Here is an 18,813-nt window from a genome sequence, read left to right on the forward strand (position 1 = left end):
AGTAGTTTGTATGTGGGCCAAGGGTTAAAATTCAGGAAATCGCTCTACAGGCCAAAATCATTTTGAAATCGATGAAAAAATTTTACCAGTTCATTGTTGTGGGTAGAAAATGAATCAAGGTTTATACAAAGTCGGTCAATAAACCCACCTGATTGTTATGTTTATTGTCAAAAACATTATTGTAATTTAAAATGCAAAGAAGCGCAAGGTTTGTTGTTAAAAGTATTCTGGATGGCCGACCATGTGTAGGCCTTGAAACGAATCCTGCAAATATTTGTGAATAGCACAGTGTGTTTTTAACAGAATTTTTAATAATTTAGCAGTTTGGATCTTAAAAAGGTAGAACATTTCCTTGGAAAACTTGGTCACTGTAGGTCAGGCATAGTCACTATATTTTCTTCTGTATACTTTGGGTGCCAAGGTGCAATGGTATGCCTTGCATGCTGAAGGTCGTGTGTTCGATTCTTCGGCCAGGCAACATCAAATTTTCGCCTATGGCAAAATACCCCTCAGTTATGTTGGCGACATTTCCTGAGTATTTCAACCATGTAAAACGTCCCTACAAGTGGTGTCTTAAGAAACGCCGTTCGAACTCGGCGATAAACAGTAGGTCTCATATCATTTAGCTAACATGAATCGGGATGCACTCATTGATATGAGAGAAGTCTCCCTTGTCCCGTCTGGGATGTTTAGATACATTTAGCCGTGTCGTTCTGTTGTAATCACGCTATTTTCCGAATGAGTTGAGATAGAGGGCTGAAATTTACACCAGTATCTTTGGTCTGAACTTAAATCAAGTTCGAAGATGGGCTACATATATCGGTCAACGTTTAGGTATAGCCCGGCCCGATTTCAGAGATTTTGCCTTTTTTAGATACATTTTCAGATCGAATTAACTTTCCTTTACATTTAGGGCTCCCAGAGTGATCAAGAAACTTCTCCACCAAATATTATGGACATGGGTGCACGTTTTGATATAGCCCCCATATAACGTTACCATCCGATTTCAGGAATTTTGACAGTTTTTGTTACATTTTCAGTGCGAATAAGCAATAAATTGGCATTTAAGAATCGAAGTGGTTCAAAAACTTCTCCACCAAAAATTTTGGACATAGGTTCAAGTTTTGAAATAGGCCCCATATAACGGTACTGCCCGATTTCAGGTATTTTGACTTTTTAGCTACATTTTCTTGCCGAATTGGCTATAATATGGCACTTAAAGTTCTCAATGGTAAAAAAAACTTCTCCGCCAATAATTTTGGACATAGGTGCACGTTTTGTTAAAGTCGGAATATAGGTTAGGTTTGGGGATGTGCAGTCAATAATTTGTGACTGTGTCACTCGGAGGCCTTCCGGTCCATTGTGATCATCCAAGGAAAAAATATAAGGAAAGTACTGTAAAGAAAAGAAATGATAGAAAAAAAGAGAAGAGAAGCAGAAAATAAAAAAGGAAGTAATGAAAATGTATAAAAAGTAATTGAGTAAAATTTAAAAATAAAAGGCAGTTTTAAGGGAGCTTTCTGATGACGTTGTAGATTGTAGCAGGTTCAACAGTTGAATAGAAGGTTAAACATGGTGGAAAGTGAACACACAATAATCTATGCCGCCTGCGTGCCAGAGCTGGACATCGACACAGTAGGTGCTCGATCGTCTCCGTCTCCTCCTCATCCTCGCAGAGTCTGCAATAGTCTGTAACATCATCGTCCCATTTGATGGTAAATGCCATGATATAGCAGTGTCCAGTGATTACTCTAACTTCAGTTTTATTCAGGTTCGACAGAGAATTCGTTCTTTTGACTGACACAGTTGGCCAGATGGATCTTGACACAATGCACCTAGGGTCATTATGCCATAATTCACTGGCTCTTTTGTAAGAGAGCGTCTCAATACTTTTGAAAAAGTGATAAATGGGTGGTTTGATGGAGTCAGTGATTGCTAGATCTGTATATTGCGATCCTCGTCTAGCTAATTCTTCTGCTTTTTCATTACCCATAAAGTGTCCTGATACCCAGCATAGTTGTTGTTGTTGTAGCAGCATGAAACCTACGTAGAATCATAGGTTTGATGCTGGGTTGGCAGCCGCTGGCCGAAACACGGGTTTCGGGTCAATCCGGTACGAAAGAACTCGCTACTGTGGGATTGCATAGTCGATAGCTGTTAGTTAGCGTTCCCAAGGTTGTTCTACACTTAAGGACGACATCAGATCTGATGCTACAGGATTTGATGGCTTTAAGAGCCGCTTGACTATCCACAAAGATAGTCACCGGTTCAAAGATTTCAGCATCCAGACTTTTTATCATATAACTGTACCCTGTACAGTTATATACCATCCGATTTCGAGCATTTTGACGTTTTTAGTTGGGCACAGGTATTTTCGCAACAGATAGAAAACTGTTCCGCATTAGCTCAGAATATTTCATGGTGGATGGTACCGACGTAGCAGGGAGAGGGCCGGGGTACCCCGAAATGTTAAATTTTTAGAAACTCTTTGTATATTTTACTCACAAAACATCAAAGTTTGTCCGTTAGGCCCCCGAAATAGTGTCGAAATGCATTTCTGACTGCGTCCCTGGTGGGATGGTATAAAAAGTTCGGCGCGTCCGAACTTAACGCTTGTTTACTTATTCAGCTATAAAAAGTTTCTCTACACGTTAGGTGCATAACCTTCTTTCTTCTTGACGATAAAAGGGAGGAGCCATGCCATTAAGCTAACCATATAATAAGACTGGCCTCATTGATACGAGAGAATTCTTGCCGTTGCCTTCAGAGATGTGCATGGGAAACAGTTGTTTTTTATTTAATAGTTGTCTTATAACGACGAAGGTCATTTATTATACCCTCAGCCTTTAGGCTAAAGAGGGTATTTACACTTTGATACGACCAAAAACGTGCCTCATCGAAATAATGGTTTTAGACCCCAAGTATGTTTGTACGATATCCGTTTCAGACAATTTTGAGTAGATGTAGCAATGTCCGTCTGTCTGTCTGTCTGGCTGGTGCGCACGATAACTCTCGAACGGATCAAGCGATTCGGTTCAAATTTTGGGTATCGAAATATTTTGTCCAGATTCGATTTAAGTTCGAAGATGGGCCATATCGGTCCACTCATTCAGGTACCTACCCCACAAAAGTTCAAAAATATTCGGAAAAATTGTGCGCACGATAACTCTTGATGGGAGTGACCGATTTGGTCCATACTTTACACATTCTCATAATATCTACCAGATATAGATCAGGTTCGAATATGGAATATATTTTTCCACTCCATCCCGTACCTCTCACACAAATTTTTGGATAAGTTCACTTTAAGACCTGCTATTGAATCACTTTGATTTTGTTGAAGCAACTTACATTCGCTGCCTCAATTACGATGGTAAAAGTTGTTTCAGGGGCAAGTCCATACTTCTTGAGAAAACAGCCCGAAGGGTGTAAAAACCCCCTATGGCACCCCCATGGTCTATGTCGGTCCATTCCTATAAGTACCTTTTCCGCAAAACTTTTGAACTTTAATCCTAATCAACAATTTTGTCGGTTCATACGACCAAAATTTTGAAACCCCCTAAATACATAAGTTTTTTGTGAAAAAAGTGTTTCAATTTGCACAGGCTGAGGGTATATCTCTGTCTGATACTTTTTTACTTGTTTATGAGAGTTTTTATTTAATTGAATTAATTGAGCTATCATGACCTAAGGAGTTTTTTTAGAAAAAGTGATATATAGCGAAGTTCACACACATCCAACCAATATTCTACGATATTTTCGCTGGTTGTTGTTGTAATAGTGTTTTATTATTATGTTTGTATGTTCGTTCTCCTGTTCAATCTGGCTCTGGGTCTATCGCCAGTTCCAGGAAGGTGGCTACTTCGATGGGATGTAACCACAGATCAACTGGAGTCAGATGAGTAGTATTGGCGGGGCAGTTGAATAGGTGCTTAGTAACGTGCGGGCCCATGCCGCATACTGGGCAGATGTCTTGCACGGTGCGATCGATTCCCGCCCAATAGGAATTTAGGCGACTGCATTATCCCGAGCGTAACCAAACCAAAACTACTCTGGTTTGTCGTGGCAGCTGACGCTCTTCAGCTGCGATAGATGGGGGATGTACTCCGATGACTGCATTCAAACAATAATTGCTTATGGTCTTAGCAACTGTGTCCGTGTGAATGCTGTTCAAACCTGCCTGATATGACTGTAGATCTAGAGGTTCTCTCCTATATTGTTGGACCGCCGTCTCTCTAGCATGAATATCCTTCAGATGGTGATTGGTGGTTTAATTCAGCTCATCAGGCATATTTAGATGTGGTGCTGACAAAGGCTGAGATTGAAAACTTGTAAATACACTAAACTTATTGCAAATTTGCAGTTGTGAAGTATTTTTTAAGTCTTTTTAATATCAAGTCAACCTAGTGTCTCTAGTCTTCCTAGAATCCTTCTTCAATACACACATATACAAATCGAAGGTGTTTTTCCTTCATGAATTGTAATGCCTTCCAGTTCGGAAGTTTTTTTAGTTTTCACACTGTAAAAATTATTGAGCATTTCTTCAGCCTAAGGCTGACACTCCCTCCATATATTCTGAGAAGGTTTCAATTTAAAAACAAAAAATTTTTTATTTTCTTCAATTTTTCAATTTTATTGCTTTCTTAAACAAGACTTGATTCCTTAAACATTGTTTAAATACAACAGTTGTAAACAAAGTCTTAAAATGCATTGACTGAATGAGTTGCTGTTGCAAGGCAAAAGTGGGTGTAACTGAAGTAATTTCCGAAAGAAAAACAAACATACAAAAACTTTCAGTTTGCCTTAATACGACGCATCAGTGATTTTGATTTGATTACTTAACCATAAAATTTAATTGAAGAACGCCCACTTCCCAAAACCTCCTAACTACCAAACCCAAGACAACTTAGACAACAACGACCATGATGATGATGATGAAAATCATGATGTCGTTATAGGCAGAAAAGGCAGTGATAACAAAACAAAGGAAGGCTGGTTTAAACAGAGTTGCCGTTTTGGTGGACTTTTTGAAAGCAATTTGGTCGGAACTTCCTAATAATATGAAAATTGCAATGATGATCATCCCCACATGAGAAAATATAAATTCCTTTGAAATATAGTTCACCTTAAATCGGTTGGTACATAAAATGGTTGTTAAAAAATGCTTCATTAAATATGTCAATATCCAAATTAAAGACTTATTTTCCCAAAACACTTGCTTTAGTTAAAGTGTTATAAGCCTTCTATGTAGATCTTTGATTTCCACTTTAATTCTGTTTGGTCGTTTTTGAGAATAAATTTATGTAACTCTACAATGGCAACATTATCAACAAAACTAAATCAAATTTAGATAAACATGCAAAAATAGTTTGCAATGCGAAATATTTGTTTTTTGTCTTTTGAAATTATTATCTACTTTATTTGCTTTTCATTAAGGTACCCATAATAAAAGTTTACAATCTTAACAAGTTAGTTAGTCTGTGAGGGTTACTTGCAACGAACAGAGGAAGCTGTCAACGACTGAGCGACAATTATGAAATCGTCGAAATTACCAACAACTGAAACAAAAACAACGACAACAAATTCGATTTTAAAACATTTGCATTTCAAAACATTTACACTTCAGGAACAACATAATAATGAAACCACCTCCGCCATCCCCCACGACCATTCACATCATTATCACCATTCCAATGGCAAAGATAGTCGTCATCATCAAGCTGATGAAATGACATGCCTTGTACTAACCCACGATGTGGTTTGTGTAAAATATGTTTGTTTTCAATGTCAATTCTATGGAATATCTAATGTTGCATGTATGTAAATAAGTTACTTCCAAGTGTAATAGTCCTTATGCAAATATATTACATTATAAATACATACATACTAAAACATTCCTTTAAATAACTGTATTTAATGTCAATCTTCTTCTATTTGTCAGATGAAGCAGCTGCACGTCGTCGCAAACGCCGTGAATTGGGTATGGCTCGAACATTGATGCCAACAGATGATGCCGCCGGAGCCGCCGCTGTTAAGGAATTGTTAACATCTCCCTCTAAGACTCAGCCCAGCTCACCTCCCAAGCCCAGTGCACGTAATGATTTATCCTATCACATGGAATTGGCCAGAAGAGGATTAGATCAGGCCTCAAATGCCAATGCTTTGGCAACACGACGTCGTGCCCAAACCGCAAGTCCCAAACAAGTTAAAGAATCAACATCCCCGCCCAGTAGCAGCAGCAACAGCAAGACCACCGCTGCTCCAGCTTTACAAAAAGTTAGTCGTCGCTGTGACACAGTGGCCATTGGAGAATTACGCAAACAACGTACCAATGAAGTTAATCGCAAACTAAATGAACGTACCCGCAGTGATTTGGCGGAAATAATAAAAATCGCCGAAATAGCCAATGATTGTTCGGAAAGTGCAGCAAATGCCATAAGTGATTTAACCAAAACCATGAATCGTCTTCGTACCAGTCAAGAACGTGAAGCCAACGATGATGGTAATCGCAGTTCGCCCGGCAAACATGCCACTTTCCATCAAGAAGAACGCATATACTATGAACCAGATCCCCTGGAACATGCCGATCAAAACAGCTCTGAAGTCCAGGAGCGTTCGAAGCTGGGTGGAATTTTACGTTCACAACGCATGCTTAAGGCCCGCAGTATAGAACGTGAATCCAGTTTTGAACCTCCTAAACTTTCACCAATTCTACGGCGCAAAAGTACCGATGATCCTCTAAACACCACCCAACCACAAGCCAGCAATCAAATTGTTTCCATACTCAAGAAAAAGGATCATTTATCTGCCTGTGAATCTAGTTCAGCATCAAGTAATGCCTCACCCGTTACGTTTTCGGCCAGTGTCATAGATACTCCCTCAAAACAGAAACGGACTGGAATTCTCAAGAAGCGTTCTTCACTCGATGAATCGCGTTACTATTCACGTTCACATTCACCCGATGAACGTAGCTTATTTATAAAGTCAGCACGCCGTAATTCTCTGGAAGAAACAGCAGCCAATGGAAGTATGGCAGCAGCAGCGGCTAATTGTTCATTAACTCAGGGTCCTCAGGGCATTCTTAAACAAAGCAGCTATGATAGTTTTAAGAGTGATAGCTGTCCTTCGGCCAGTGGCGCCATGAGTGGAAGTTTTGGTGAATCCCAACATCCCCATAGTATACTGAAGAAGAAGGACTCAACCTCCACACCCTCAGATGTTGCTCAACACACCACCAAACATGTTTCCATATCACAGGCTGTTATATTAGCCGCAGCAGAGCTGTCGGCCAATGAAACGGGTGAAAATATAACATTTGGAGATGACATCAGTTTTACACCCAGCAATGAGGAGTATGACATTAAACCCATACTCAAACCAGAAACCTCGAACAGTGATGATGCAGTCAAGCCACCCAAACCCATACTAAAGAAAAAATCCTCGGGAGATTCAGATGAACATGAAATAAAACCCATACTAAAGACATCTCGTAAATCGAGTAGGGAAGAATTTGAATTTGATCCATTTTCGGAAAGTGATAATGGCGAGCCGTCGGTTCGGCCCATTCTCAAAACAGATTCGCCGTCAAAGCGACGCTCATTGGGGCCAACCGATAATCCGGACACGGAACGTGAGTCAGCAACTTCACCATTTATGCTTAAAAGACGTACACGTTCACTGGAACGTCAAGACCAAACACCTGTGATAGATTTGGGCGCAGCTCTTAATGCTATTGCTACCTCACAAGAAAATACTGACGATTTGGTGGCCAGTCTGACATCTTCAACTCCGGGTGCCAATGTATCGGTAGCCGATCGTATCAAATCAATGGAAAAGTTCCTTACGAATCAAAATACCACCATGCCCACAAGTACAAGTTCGACCGTAAACACGTCATGGGAATCACCACTGCAAGATGATCCAAATAAGTCATTAGATACGGGAGCAGGAGAAGGAGGAGCAGCTGCTGGTGGTGCCGCTGGCGGCGGTATTACTGCTGGTGCGGTAAAAATCTTAAAACCCAGTGTCATACGTCGTGATCTACTCAAGGATAGATTTAAAACACAGCCCGTTACCAGTGATGAGAAGAATTTGTAAGTACATACATATTTTTTTACTAGAATTAAGATAAGTGCATATATTTTATAGAGAGAGTTAAAGTTGGCTCGTTAGTTTTATCGCAAGTTTCCTTCGAAATAATATTTGTGTGGTGCAGCCGTAGTGGATGGGCTTTCAAGTTGCAGCAACTGACTTGGAGCAGGTGTGAAAACTAATAAAGATTAGGTTTTGGACTTAAATAACACCGTATCGGTGTGTTGTTGTATTGCGACCCAGTCATTTTAGCATTCCAAACCTTGGCGGCATCAGGTGCCGATTAGTTGTTTAGAACGATCTCTCATATTTTGACGATTTTAATTAAGATCTCATCATAGAATGTAGAATCTCGGATATTGGAGAAAGTTTTGAGGGCTTTCCGCATAGTAGTGCAAACATTGCCGGACTCTTTTTCTCAGCTAAAACCGGTCTTATACTGGAGTAGTGCCATTTGCGTTACTCTGTTCGAACTCTGCTACGGTAATTGATTTTACCGTAATATGGGGATATACCAAGTTTGGAATAAATTGTTGAAAAAGTTTTAGAGTTATCTTGCACAATAGCTATTTTTGTATGTGCCGGCAGGGTTTCCTAGCTTTTGGGCCATTATCTCCGGAAAAAAATTGTACGGTAGTAAATGAAGCCGCTAGAACAACCTACCGAAAAAAAAGAATCAGAACGATGCGTGAAGAGCTCTTAAACTTCACTTTTTCCGAATTTTGTTGTTGTTGTAGCAGCTTCTACAAGTACATGTAAATCTTTATTTTATTATCTGTAGGCTCTGTAGGCTACCAGAGCATCAGTGTGAATGTCCCTTCTTAAACCTGCCTGTTATGCACGTTGATCTAGATGTTCTCTTTTATATCCTTGGACCTCTCTCTCCAGATCTCGATAATCCTCCCTAACTTGCCTGGGGGGTTCAGGCATATCCACCAGATGGTGATTTGGGTGGTCTTGCCTATAGCATCCAAGCAAGTACTGCATCGTCAACATCCAGTTGTGTCGACGCACAGGAAGGATCTTGTTCTCCTCATGTAAATGGTCCACTGCAGACATGAGGTGACACCCTGTAGCTGTTCTCAGGGCAGCATTCTGGCAGATTTGTAGTTTATCCCATTGCGTATCACTTTAGCAAACCATGCAGGCGCCTCATAGCTTACCACAGACCGACCTATCGTGTTGTATGTGGTTAACAAGGTTTCTTTATCCGCACCCCAAGTGCTGCCTGCAAGGGACTTTAGGACCATGTTCCTGTTTCTCAGCTTATAACAGATAGCTTTAGTATGCTGGGACGACTTATACATGCTATCGAATGTGACCCCTAGGACTTTGGGGTAGTTTGAGGTCGGAATAATTGCACCGTCGACCTTAGCCTGTCACAAACATTACCGATGTTGGGACCTGACGCCATGAGTGTAAAATCATCCGCGTACGTAATTAATTCAATGCCGTCGGGAGGGCGTGTAATTGCAGAGAGGTAGTGGTTAAACAGTTCCGGAGATATCACCCCTCCTTGGGGAACTCCCTACTTCACTCTACGCTATTGGGTCTTATTTCAGGTATTCGACCAGCAGGAATAAAGCGAGCGGCTGCAGCAGTGATGATGTCTCGGAATTTCCTCTCTGCTACCCGAACATCAGAGGGATTGGACAGTTCTCTGAAGCGTTGATTAGTGAACTCTCTGAAACCTTGCCAATCCGCTTTCCCATGATTAATGAAAGTGCGGCGTTCAGAGGATATGAAGTCTGGTGGTCTGTTTATGGTGATGAGGATTGGGAGATGGTCCGACCCAAGGGAAATGACGGGTTGCCATGTCACGTCATTCGTCAGACCGGGTGACTCAATGGATATGTCAGGCGAACTGTGGCAGTCTCCTCTAATCCTGGTGGGTGTGTCCTCGTTCGCAGTGCAGAATGTGGAGCTATCTATTTGCTCAGCCAGATCTGTACCTCTCTGGTCATTCCATAGAGCTGAATGCCATAACTCATGATGCGCATTGAAGTACCCTAGGACCAGCCGGTTATCACCTCGCAACAGAGATCTGATGTTAGGCAAATAACGCGGGGCACAGCTATTAACCGGCGGGATATACACATTGAGCAGTTCTATCTCGGCGGTTCCACACCTTACCGCTACCCCCATACACTCCAAGTATGGGTCCCTAGAGCCTAGCTCTGGCGATATAGGTCTGTACTGGACAGACTGGTGCAGTAGGAATGCAAGCCCTCAACCCCCACTTCTCGTACGATCCTGGCGAAGAACGTTGTATCCATCACAACTCCGAAGACGGCTGTTGTTGCTCAGCTTCGTTTCATGGATCGCCGCGACCATAATCACGATATCATTGATCTTGGTCCGTAGACTAGAGTTGTGCCATAGGAACTATATGTAACTATCTCGTTCAATTCGCAGTTCCAATGGCCCACATTTTTTCTTTGAACAAACTGCGTATACTTAATATCACACGTTATATTTCATGACGTTACTCATACGTTTTGGAACTAGTAAAAGGAACTAGATTACCCAACTCTACCGAAGACCATCGCAGGAATGTCACATCATCAGGAACTGGGACAGCAATACGCGGTGTTAATGGCTGCGGCTGATACTGCTGTCGGGGAGACTGCGGGGGAGTTTCATAATCCGATGATCTTGACGTTGAAGACTCACTGGGGTTCATGTTGGTGCAGCACGAAGCAATATAAACCCTGTCGTAGTACTCCCTCAGGAAGGTCAGGCCTGAACAGTTCCTGAAATGCAACCATCCTCGGCAACCCGTTGCATCTCATTGACATCGACCTGACAAACGGTGCAAAACCATGGCCCGGGGTTACTTTCAATCCCGGCACGGACCAAAAGAATCCGGAGCAGGCATTCCGGGCCCTGGCCTGGCCAGGAATCATCTTTCCTCGGGTCAATCCGGTACATAGAACCGGCCGTCGCGGGATTGTCCGAATTTTGTGTGGGAGTTACCCGAAGGAGTGGACCGATATAGTCCATATTCCAACCTGATACATGACTGGATGAAATAATACGATGTACAAAGTCTGCACCAATCAGAAACTCTCTGCGAGAATTATCCTGCGGATTTGACATCTTGGTTGGTGCCGTCAGGGTTTCTTGCAGCTTTTAGACCAATATCTCAGGAAGTATGGACTTGCCCAAAAAATTGTACCGTCGAAAAGAGAGCCGCAAGGGCAACCTACTGAACAAATTTTCGAAACGATCCGAGAGGAGCTCTTAAACTTCACTTTACATGAATTTTATGTGGGATGTACCTGAAGGAGTGGACCGGAACAGTCCATATTGGAACCCAATATACACATATTTGGAAGGAATAATATAGACAGACGGACGGATATGGCGAAATCGACTCCAAATTGTTTGAAACGAAGTTCCTCCAAACATATTTGGGGTCTAAAACCGTTATTTCGATGAGGCACATTTTGCCCGTATGAAAGTGTATATACCCTCGTTAGCATGAATGGTATTCGATTAGTCCACACGGTGAGCCTTAACTAATTTTAAATGGAAGGTGCTTACACCTCGGAAGTTTTTGCTGATTCTGAAACTACAATGCTCATAGATGAGAAATATCATGAAACAAAAAAAAATCGCCGGAGGGATTTTAAAATAAATCGCGATTTAAGTTCCGATTTTTAGGGGTTCTTTAGGTTTTCACGATTTTGCTTGGAAACCGCGAGTTCTATGTAAATGGCACTCAAGCAAATGTTGTAGCAGAGAAAATTCTCCACAAGATTGGCTTTTATGATATTTTTGTATATTTTACCGTTTTTAAGATATGGAAGTTCAAATTGAGACAATGCACTGACTGTATCGCTTCCTTATAAATCAATGTCATTACTGCAATTTCCCAAATAAAACTTTTATATCTCGAAAATGGCACAACGTAGGAAAAAATAAATTATCCAGTCTTGTAGAGAATTTTCACAGCTTCAACATTTTCTTTATTTCCATTTTGATATGACTTGCGGTTTCCAAGCAAAATCTTGAAGACTTAAGATAAAAACCTAAAAATTTGAACCGAACCTCTATATCTCAAAAATGGTAAGACCTACGAAAGAACCTAAAGGTCAGTTTTGTAGAGAATTTTCACAGCTATAACAATTTCTTTAGACTCATTTCGATACGACTTGCGGTTGCCAAGCAAAATCGTGAAAACCAAAAAAAAACCTAAAATTGTGAATTTTGATCGCGATTTTTTTAAAAATCCCTCCGGCGATTTTGTCTCTTTTTTTATTTTTCTCATCTATGAACATTGCTGTTTCAGAATCCGCAAAAACATCCCATGTGTAAGCCGTTTTCATTAAAAGTTAGTTAAGGGACACTGTGCATGATATTGTTTTATAAGGGGGCGATACAGTCAGTGCATTGTCCCAATTTGAACTTCCATATCTTAAAAACGGTAAAATATACGAAAATATCATAAAGGCCAATCTTGTGGAGAATTTTCTCTGCTACAACATTTGCTTGAGTGCCATTTACATAGAACTCGCGGTTTCCAAGCAAAATCGTGAAAACCTAAAGAACCCCTAAAAATGTGAACTTAAATCGCGATTTATTTTAAAATCCCTCCGGCGATTTTTTTTGTTTCATGTAGTTTCAGAATCAGCAAAAACTTCCGAGTGTAAGCACCTTCCATTTAAAATTAGTTAAGGCTCACCGTGTCCATAGATAGAAGGCTCTCTATCTTGCGGTATTTGGCTTTAACACAAAATATTTCTCTTTTAATACATAAAATATCGAACAGATGTTCGTTCGATAGATTTAAAAGAAATTCATCTAATTAAATGTGAAAAACAAATGAAAACTCAAAAGAGATTATAAATAAGTTGCCCAAAAGCAATTCTAAAATTAGCAAAATTTCCTTTTGAAATAAAAGCAAAAAAAAAAGACAAAAACAAAAGCAAATCAAACGATGACAACAACACAATGCGACTTATTCACGCGAAAAGAAAATTATTTGGTTGCGGCGTAAAGCCTTCGAAATTCCCAAAAGTGAAACGCCAAATGCAACAACAAAATGGGCTGATGATGTTGTTGTATATTTGTCTGGCGTTTATCCAAAACGTTTGTTTTATTTCATTCCTTCGCCTTCTTCTTGGTTGATTTTCAATACGATGTCATTCCAAATAAAAATAAACCAAACTGCAATCAGTTGCTCTTGTCGTTGGATTTTCAAACTAAAAAGAATGGAAAGGCAACAGCGGCAGCATGAATAGGGCGGGAATTGGAAAATATGTTTTTTTTTTTTTTTGTTTTTATTTGAAAATTCAAAAATTTTTAAAACATTAGTTTTGAATGGTTAAGGAAAAGCATTTAATTTGATGGAGAATTTGGAAATAATGTTTTTGTTTTAAGAACTTGTGATTTTAAAAGTGGGCAATGCAATTGGCTTGACTGAATCTTAAATTATTTCAAGGAAGTGGTGACAACAAAAGTAAATAATACCTTGAATATCGTGCAAAATTGCGTATGACCTGTTTCATTAAGACGATTCGAATTCAAATTCGTTCGAACTGCTACCAAGCTTTTGTTGTTTAAAACATATTTCATTCATTTTTTGTTTTCAATTAAACAACATTTTTCTTCAATGAGAGGAGTTTGTTGGTAGTTCGAAAGAATTAGAATTTGAATCTTCATAGTGAAACATTCCATTTACCTTTTAACAACTAACAGTTATAGAAAACTTTAAAATTTTTTTCATCCCAAAAATCAATTTCCCTGTTCGTAAAGTATTTATATCACAAAAATAGGAAGTCGTATGAATTTTGTTTTATTTTTTGTCTTGTGTCTCCATCCAAACGTTATAAAAGTTTATTGCCTTCATGTTTCGACTAAATATAGGCACGTGGATATGTTGTCCCTAATTCTATAATTCCATACCTATTGGTGAGAGACATGTGCGATATATTTAGAATGTGGAATGCCGTGGTGATTCATTTGGTTGTGCTTTGGGAACGATAATAAAAATAAGATTTCATTTCCATTTCTAATACATTTATGACATTTTTTATACTGCAATGTGATTTACACGTTATATAATTCAAAATTATGTTCCTATCGACAATCAAAATCAATGTAACACAACGAAATATATTCATATATAATATGAATGCCTTTGGGTGTTATCCCAATGCAAGTGGAAGCAGAGAGCACCCGGTTTCGATTCCCAGGCCAGACAACATAACATTTCAATCCACTCAACCTAATGTTTGCCAAGTTTCCTGAGTATTTCAGTCATGTAGATAGAGCTTCTCTGTTGGTAGTGTCTTAAGACACACCGTTCGGTCTCGCCTAATAAAAGCTTATTGAGGTCGAAATCGGAAAACCCTTTTGTGAAGGGGGTAGACAAATTCTAATTATAATGCAAACTTCTCCGCTTCTTATCTGTAAACAAAAGACTAAGACTAGTAGGTTGGCGTAGGATGACAGACAACGAAGATGTCGCAGTAGGCGCTAACCCATCCCATATTTAAATTTTTACACACCTTAATAGAATTAAAAATATGCCTCATCGAAATTATGATTTTGGACCCCACATATGTTTGGACGAAATCCAGAGCCTTTACATTCCATTCGCAGGAGGCATATCTTGGATATCGTACTGTCAATTCGGGTCTAATATTTGATAGGCTGGTTCTCATTTATACGTTTGGATCTCTCTCTCTCTCCTGATGTGCCTAGACAGGGGAAGCCTGTCCACTAGATCGTTTCAAGGATGCTCACGGCGGTAACATCCATGCAGGTACTGCATCGACAACATCTTGTTGTGCTGATGCACCTCTAAAATCTTCGCGATGTGGAGGCACCCCAACCTAGTTTTCAGGGCAGCATTCTCGAAGGTTTGGACATTCTTCCGCTACGTAGCGCTAACATTTGCATACCGCACTGCCGTCCCGTAGCTTATTATAGCTTACAGCCCGGCGTATTGTTTATAAGAAATCAAAAGGGCTTATTACTTTTAGCACCCCTAGTGCTGCCGTCCAGCGATTGTAGACTTTGTTCATACTTCTGATTTTATCGGAAATATCAGTGGAGGGTAGGGTAGGGTGGGGCGATTTGAACACCATCACGGGCGCCTGGAGTTTCTGATTCTTGGGATTGTACTGAGCAAAAAAGTCCACTAGACCATATGTCTACGGTGAAAATCGAGCCCCCGGATTTTGACTCGAAGTTTTTTATCCACGTTTTTTTGGATATTTTTGCATATAACAGTCAAACAATTGATATTTTCGAATCAACACAAAGACAAAAATTATAGCCAGGACAATAATTAAGAACTCTCTGGCACATCTCAAAAGCATTGGAATGCTCCTTCAGGCAGTTATGGCCTCGAGAAGGTGCACATTTTTTGGGAAAATATCGATAAATGACACTGTGCTACAAAATGGGACTTAGTCAGTGGGTGGAAAATTCCTTTTGGAGATGAAAGCCCTTGCTAAGTGCTAAGAATCCAAAAGGAAATTTTTACCGTAGGTCAAGTTTCTTAGATATCGCGTGATAAATGGTTTAATGTTGGCCCCTTATTTTGTGAGAAAATAACGTTATATCTCCGTTAAGCGTTATTGTAGCTTCATTTTGAGATTACATGTCTTTAGTAAAATCGAATGGCGAATCTTTTTGTAAAGTATTTCATCCCTCTAACTCAATTCCTTCCATGTCCTTTTCGTCCTTTATTTCTTGAATCGTAGTAAAAGTACCACAATACGAGATTTTACAGCATCCAACTATTCTTCAAAAATTTAGGACGTATAAAGGACATGAAAGGAATTGAGTTAGAGGGATGAACTATTCTATAAAAAGATCGCCATTCGATTTGACTGAAGAGATGTATTCTCAAAAGGATTTTTCCACCCACTGACTTTGAGTCCCATTTTGTAGCACAGTGTCATTTATCCCATTCCCAAAAATGTGCACCTTCTCGAGGCCATAACTGCCTAAAGGAGCATTCCAATGCTTTTGAGATGTACCAGAGAGTTCGTAATTATTGTCTTGGCTATAATTTTTGTCTTTGTGTTGAATCGAAAATCACAATGGTTTGGCTGTTATATGCAAATATATCCAAAAAACGTGCATAAAAAATTTCAACTCAAAATCCGGAGGCTCGATTTTCACTTTAGACATATGGTCTAGTAGACTTTTTTGCTCAGTACAATCCCAAGAATCAGAAACTCCAGGCGCCCGTTAATATTTTTTTCCTTCCATACAAATTGCACCGGCCTAGTGGAGTGCCTTTCAGCCGTCCAGGTTGTGGTGAACAGTGTGGCAGTAGATTGAGAAGCGAATATTTCCATATTCCTTAGATGGAAGAACTGGACTAAGTCAGCTATGAACAACAATTATGCGTATAATTGCGGTCTCTTTGCCGTCCGGAGAGGGTGGAATTTGAGAAAGGTAGAGGTTAAACAGTTCCAGAGGAAAGTTTTTTCTCGAACAGCTTAACATGGTTGACGACATCAAAGGCCTTCGATGGGTCAAGAGTCACCATCGCTGTTCTATGGCACGGTCGATTGATAGGTGCAGATATGGCATATAATGCAGTTGTCCTGTGCCTTATCCGGAATTTGTGCTGATGTTGGGTAACTGGACTACAACCTCTCATTATGCGGAGTAGTAGTGTCTCTAGAATCATCGCTATTGGCGAAAGGAAGGAAATCGGCTTATAAGATTCACCTCTGCTGGCACCCTTTCACTTTCCAGGCTTCTGGAACAATATGGGTGGCTAACTATAGGTTGAGGACACTTGTAAGTACTCAACTCCGGGTTCATCCAGCTGCCTAAGCATTATTAGCAAACTCCTCTTGACCCTATCACGTGTTTTGAAAATGGCCGGCTAACATTACACTCGCGCCTCTACGGATCTGTCACTGTAACGCCGTTAGAAGTAACAACCGTTATATCGGCCTTATTTCCCGTGTTCAAAAGTGATTTATCCATTGACCACAATTTACTTAATCCTGATCCAATGTTCCATTGCTTCAGGTGATCTCGCCGTTTTTCCGCTTATGCTCGCATACTAGCCTGTTGAGTTCAATTGTAAGTTCACTAACTCTTGGGTCTTCAGTAGCGCGATTCTCTAACACATTTTTTGAGTTACCGACAAAAATCGGTAAAATTAAAACGCAAAATTATGAATTAAAAGTTCAAATAAGAGTTGACAACACTCTTGTTATCGGTAGAACTTTACGACTGCTTTTTATTCGTTGCTAACGTACCGAAAAACATCGGTAATTACCGAAATTATAAGCATTTTAATTTTACCGACAATTGTCGGTAACTCAAAAAATGAGTTAGAGAATCGAACTTCAGGGTTCAACCTGTAAACTTGCTAGAATTAAATTGCGGACACTTGTCAAATACTTCGGTTTTGTCTAGTTGCTTATCCATTACCATTAAGATTCTATGGGGGCCCAACGCTTGGGATGACTTCGCGTTTCGGATGACATATGCAAGATCGCTCGTCGAATCTGCAGCTATCTGAAGCGGTAATTGGTAAGTTCTGAACCCTTGGCAATTCAAATTATCCATTGTTCAGTAAAGTACGGTCAGAGGTTATGAGTCGGGTAGTCTGTTAACGAAGACGATGGCAAGAAGGCAGTCTGAGCTAAGCGAAATGACAGTTAGCGGATAGGTTATCAGACCGATTGCCACAATGGTGATGTGGTAAACTCCAAACTTCAAAATGTGGAACCATCACTGCACTCGCATCACTTACCTCGGACAGAAGGCTTATGGTGAGCATCTAAGTCCTCTATGACCAGACGCTTTTTGTCTTCAAAAAGCGTACTAATTTTAGGCATATAACGCAGAGGACAACTCATCAAAACATGATAAAGGGATACGAGGTTGTAAACAAGTAAAAAAGTATCAGTCGGCTTTGTCGACAGAGATATACCCTCAGCCTGAGTGAAATGAAACGTCCATTTATTATCGACAATATCGAGTCTAGAGATTACGGATTTTGTAGCCCTTTTTGAAATTTGCCGACAAAAAAGTGTTACGGAGGATGTACTTGAATAAATGTACCGACATAGTTCATTTTGGAAGTGGATCTTATTTCGGGATTCATTCCTTTCTGTGCCCACCAGTCATTTCACCGAATAACTTAGAAGTTTTGGGCCACGATGTCAGGAAACATGGCACTTGCACACGAAAAACATAAAATCGCTTAAACAAGACCACAAAGATTAGCATCGGTATAATTTTCTAAAGGTTCTTCGAACAGATCCTAAACTGCGCCTAAACAAAAATGTTGAACTGTTGTGGGGGAGGTACCCTAAGGACGAGACCGATTTCTGAAGTAAAACTACATTTGGACAAAATATTAGGAGATCCAAGGTTTGGACGGTTGCTCCGTTCAGCAGGTTTAAGCGGGTACTATTATAGTGACATTTTTTAATTTTTGGGGGTGGGTGGAGGTAGCGGAAGGTGCACACCGATAGTACAAGTCTTTGAACTTAAACTTAGTTTGGACTAAATATTACGAAGGCCAAATTTTGGATCGACTCGGTTGATCCGTTCGAGAGTTATTTTACGCATAGTGCCATAGGGATTTTTACAGCATTTGGGCTATTTTCTCAGGAAGTATGGACTTGAAAAAAATTCCACCATCGTGGGAGTAGTGAATACATGTGAATACATTCGAAAGCAGGCCTTAAAGTGCATTTTTTCGAAATTTTGTGTGGGAGGTACCTG

The 18,813-nt window shown here is 40.1% G+C and overlaps 1 protein-coding gene across 36 annotated transcripts in view; it reads left to right on the forward strand.

Moving 5' to 3' along the window:
• Svil (Supervillin) overlaps positions 1-18,813 on the forward strand; it is a 1,126,087-nt gene that overhangs the window by 683,297 nt on the left and 423,977 nt on the right. For all 36 annotated transcript variants that reach the window (XM_073980363.1, XM_073980344.1, XM_073980341.1 and 33 more), the window contains one exon: positions 5,942-8,093. In XM_073980363.1, the coding sequence (XP_073836464.1) occupies positions 5,942-8,093 (2,152 nt within the window). The remainder of the gene's footprint in view (positions 1-5,941; positions 8,094-18,813) is intronic.

This window comes from Musca autumnalis, unplaced genomic scaffold (genome assembly GCF_047663935.1).
Source record: "Musca autumnalis isolate F117 unplaced genomic scaffold, ASM4766393v1 scaffold_4, whole genome shotgun sequence".
NCBI classification, from domain to species: Eukaryota; Metazoa; Arthropoda; class Insecta; order Diptera; family Muscidae; genus Musca; species Musca autumnalis.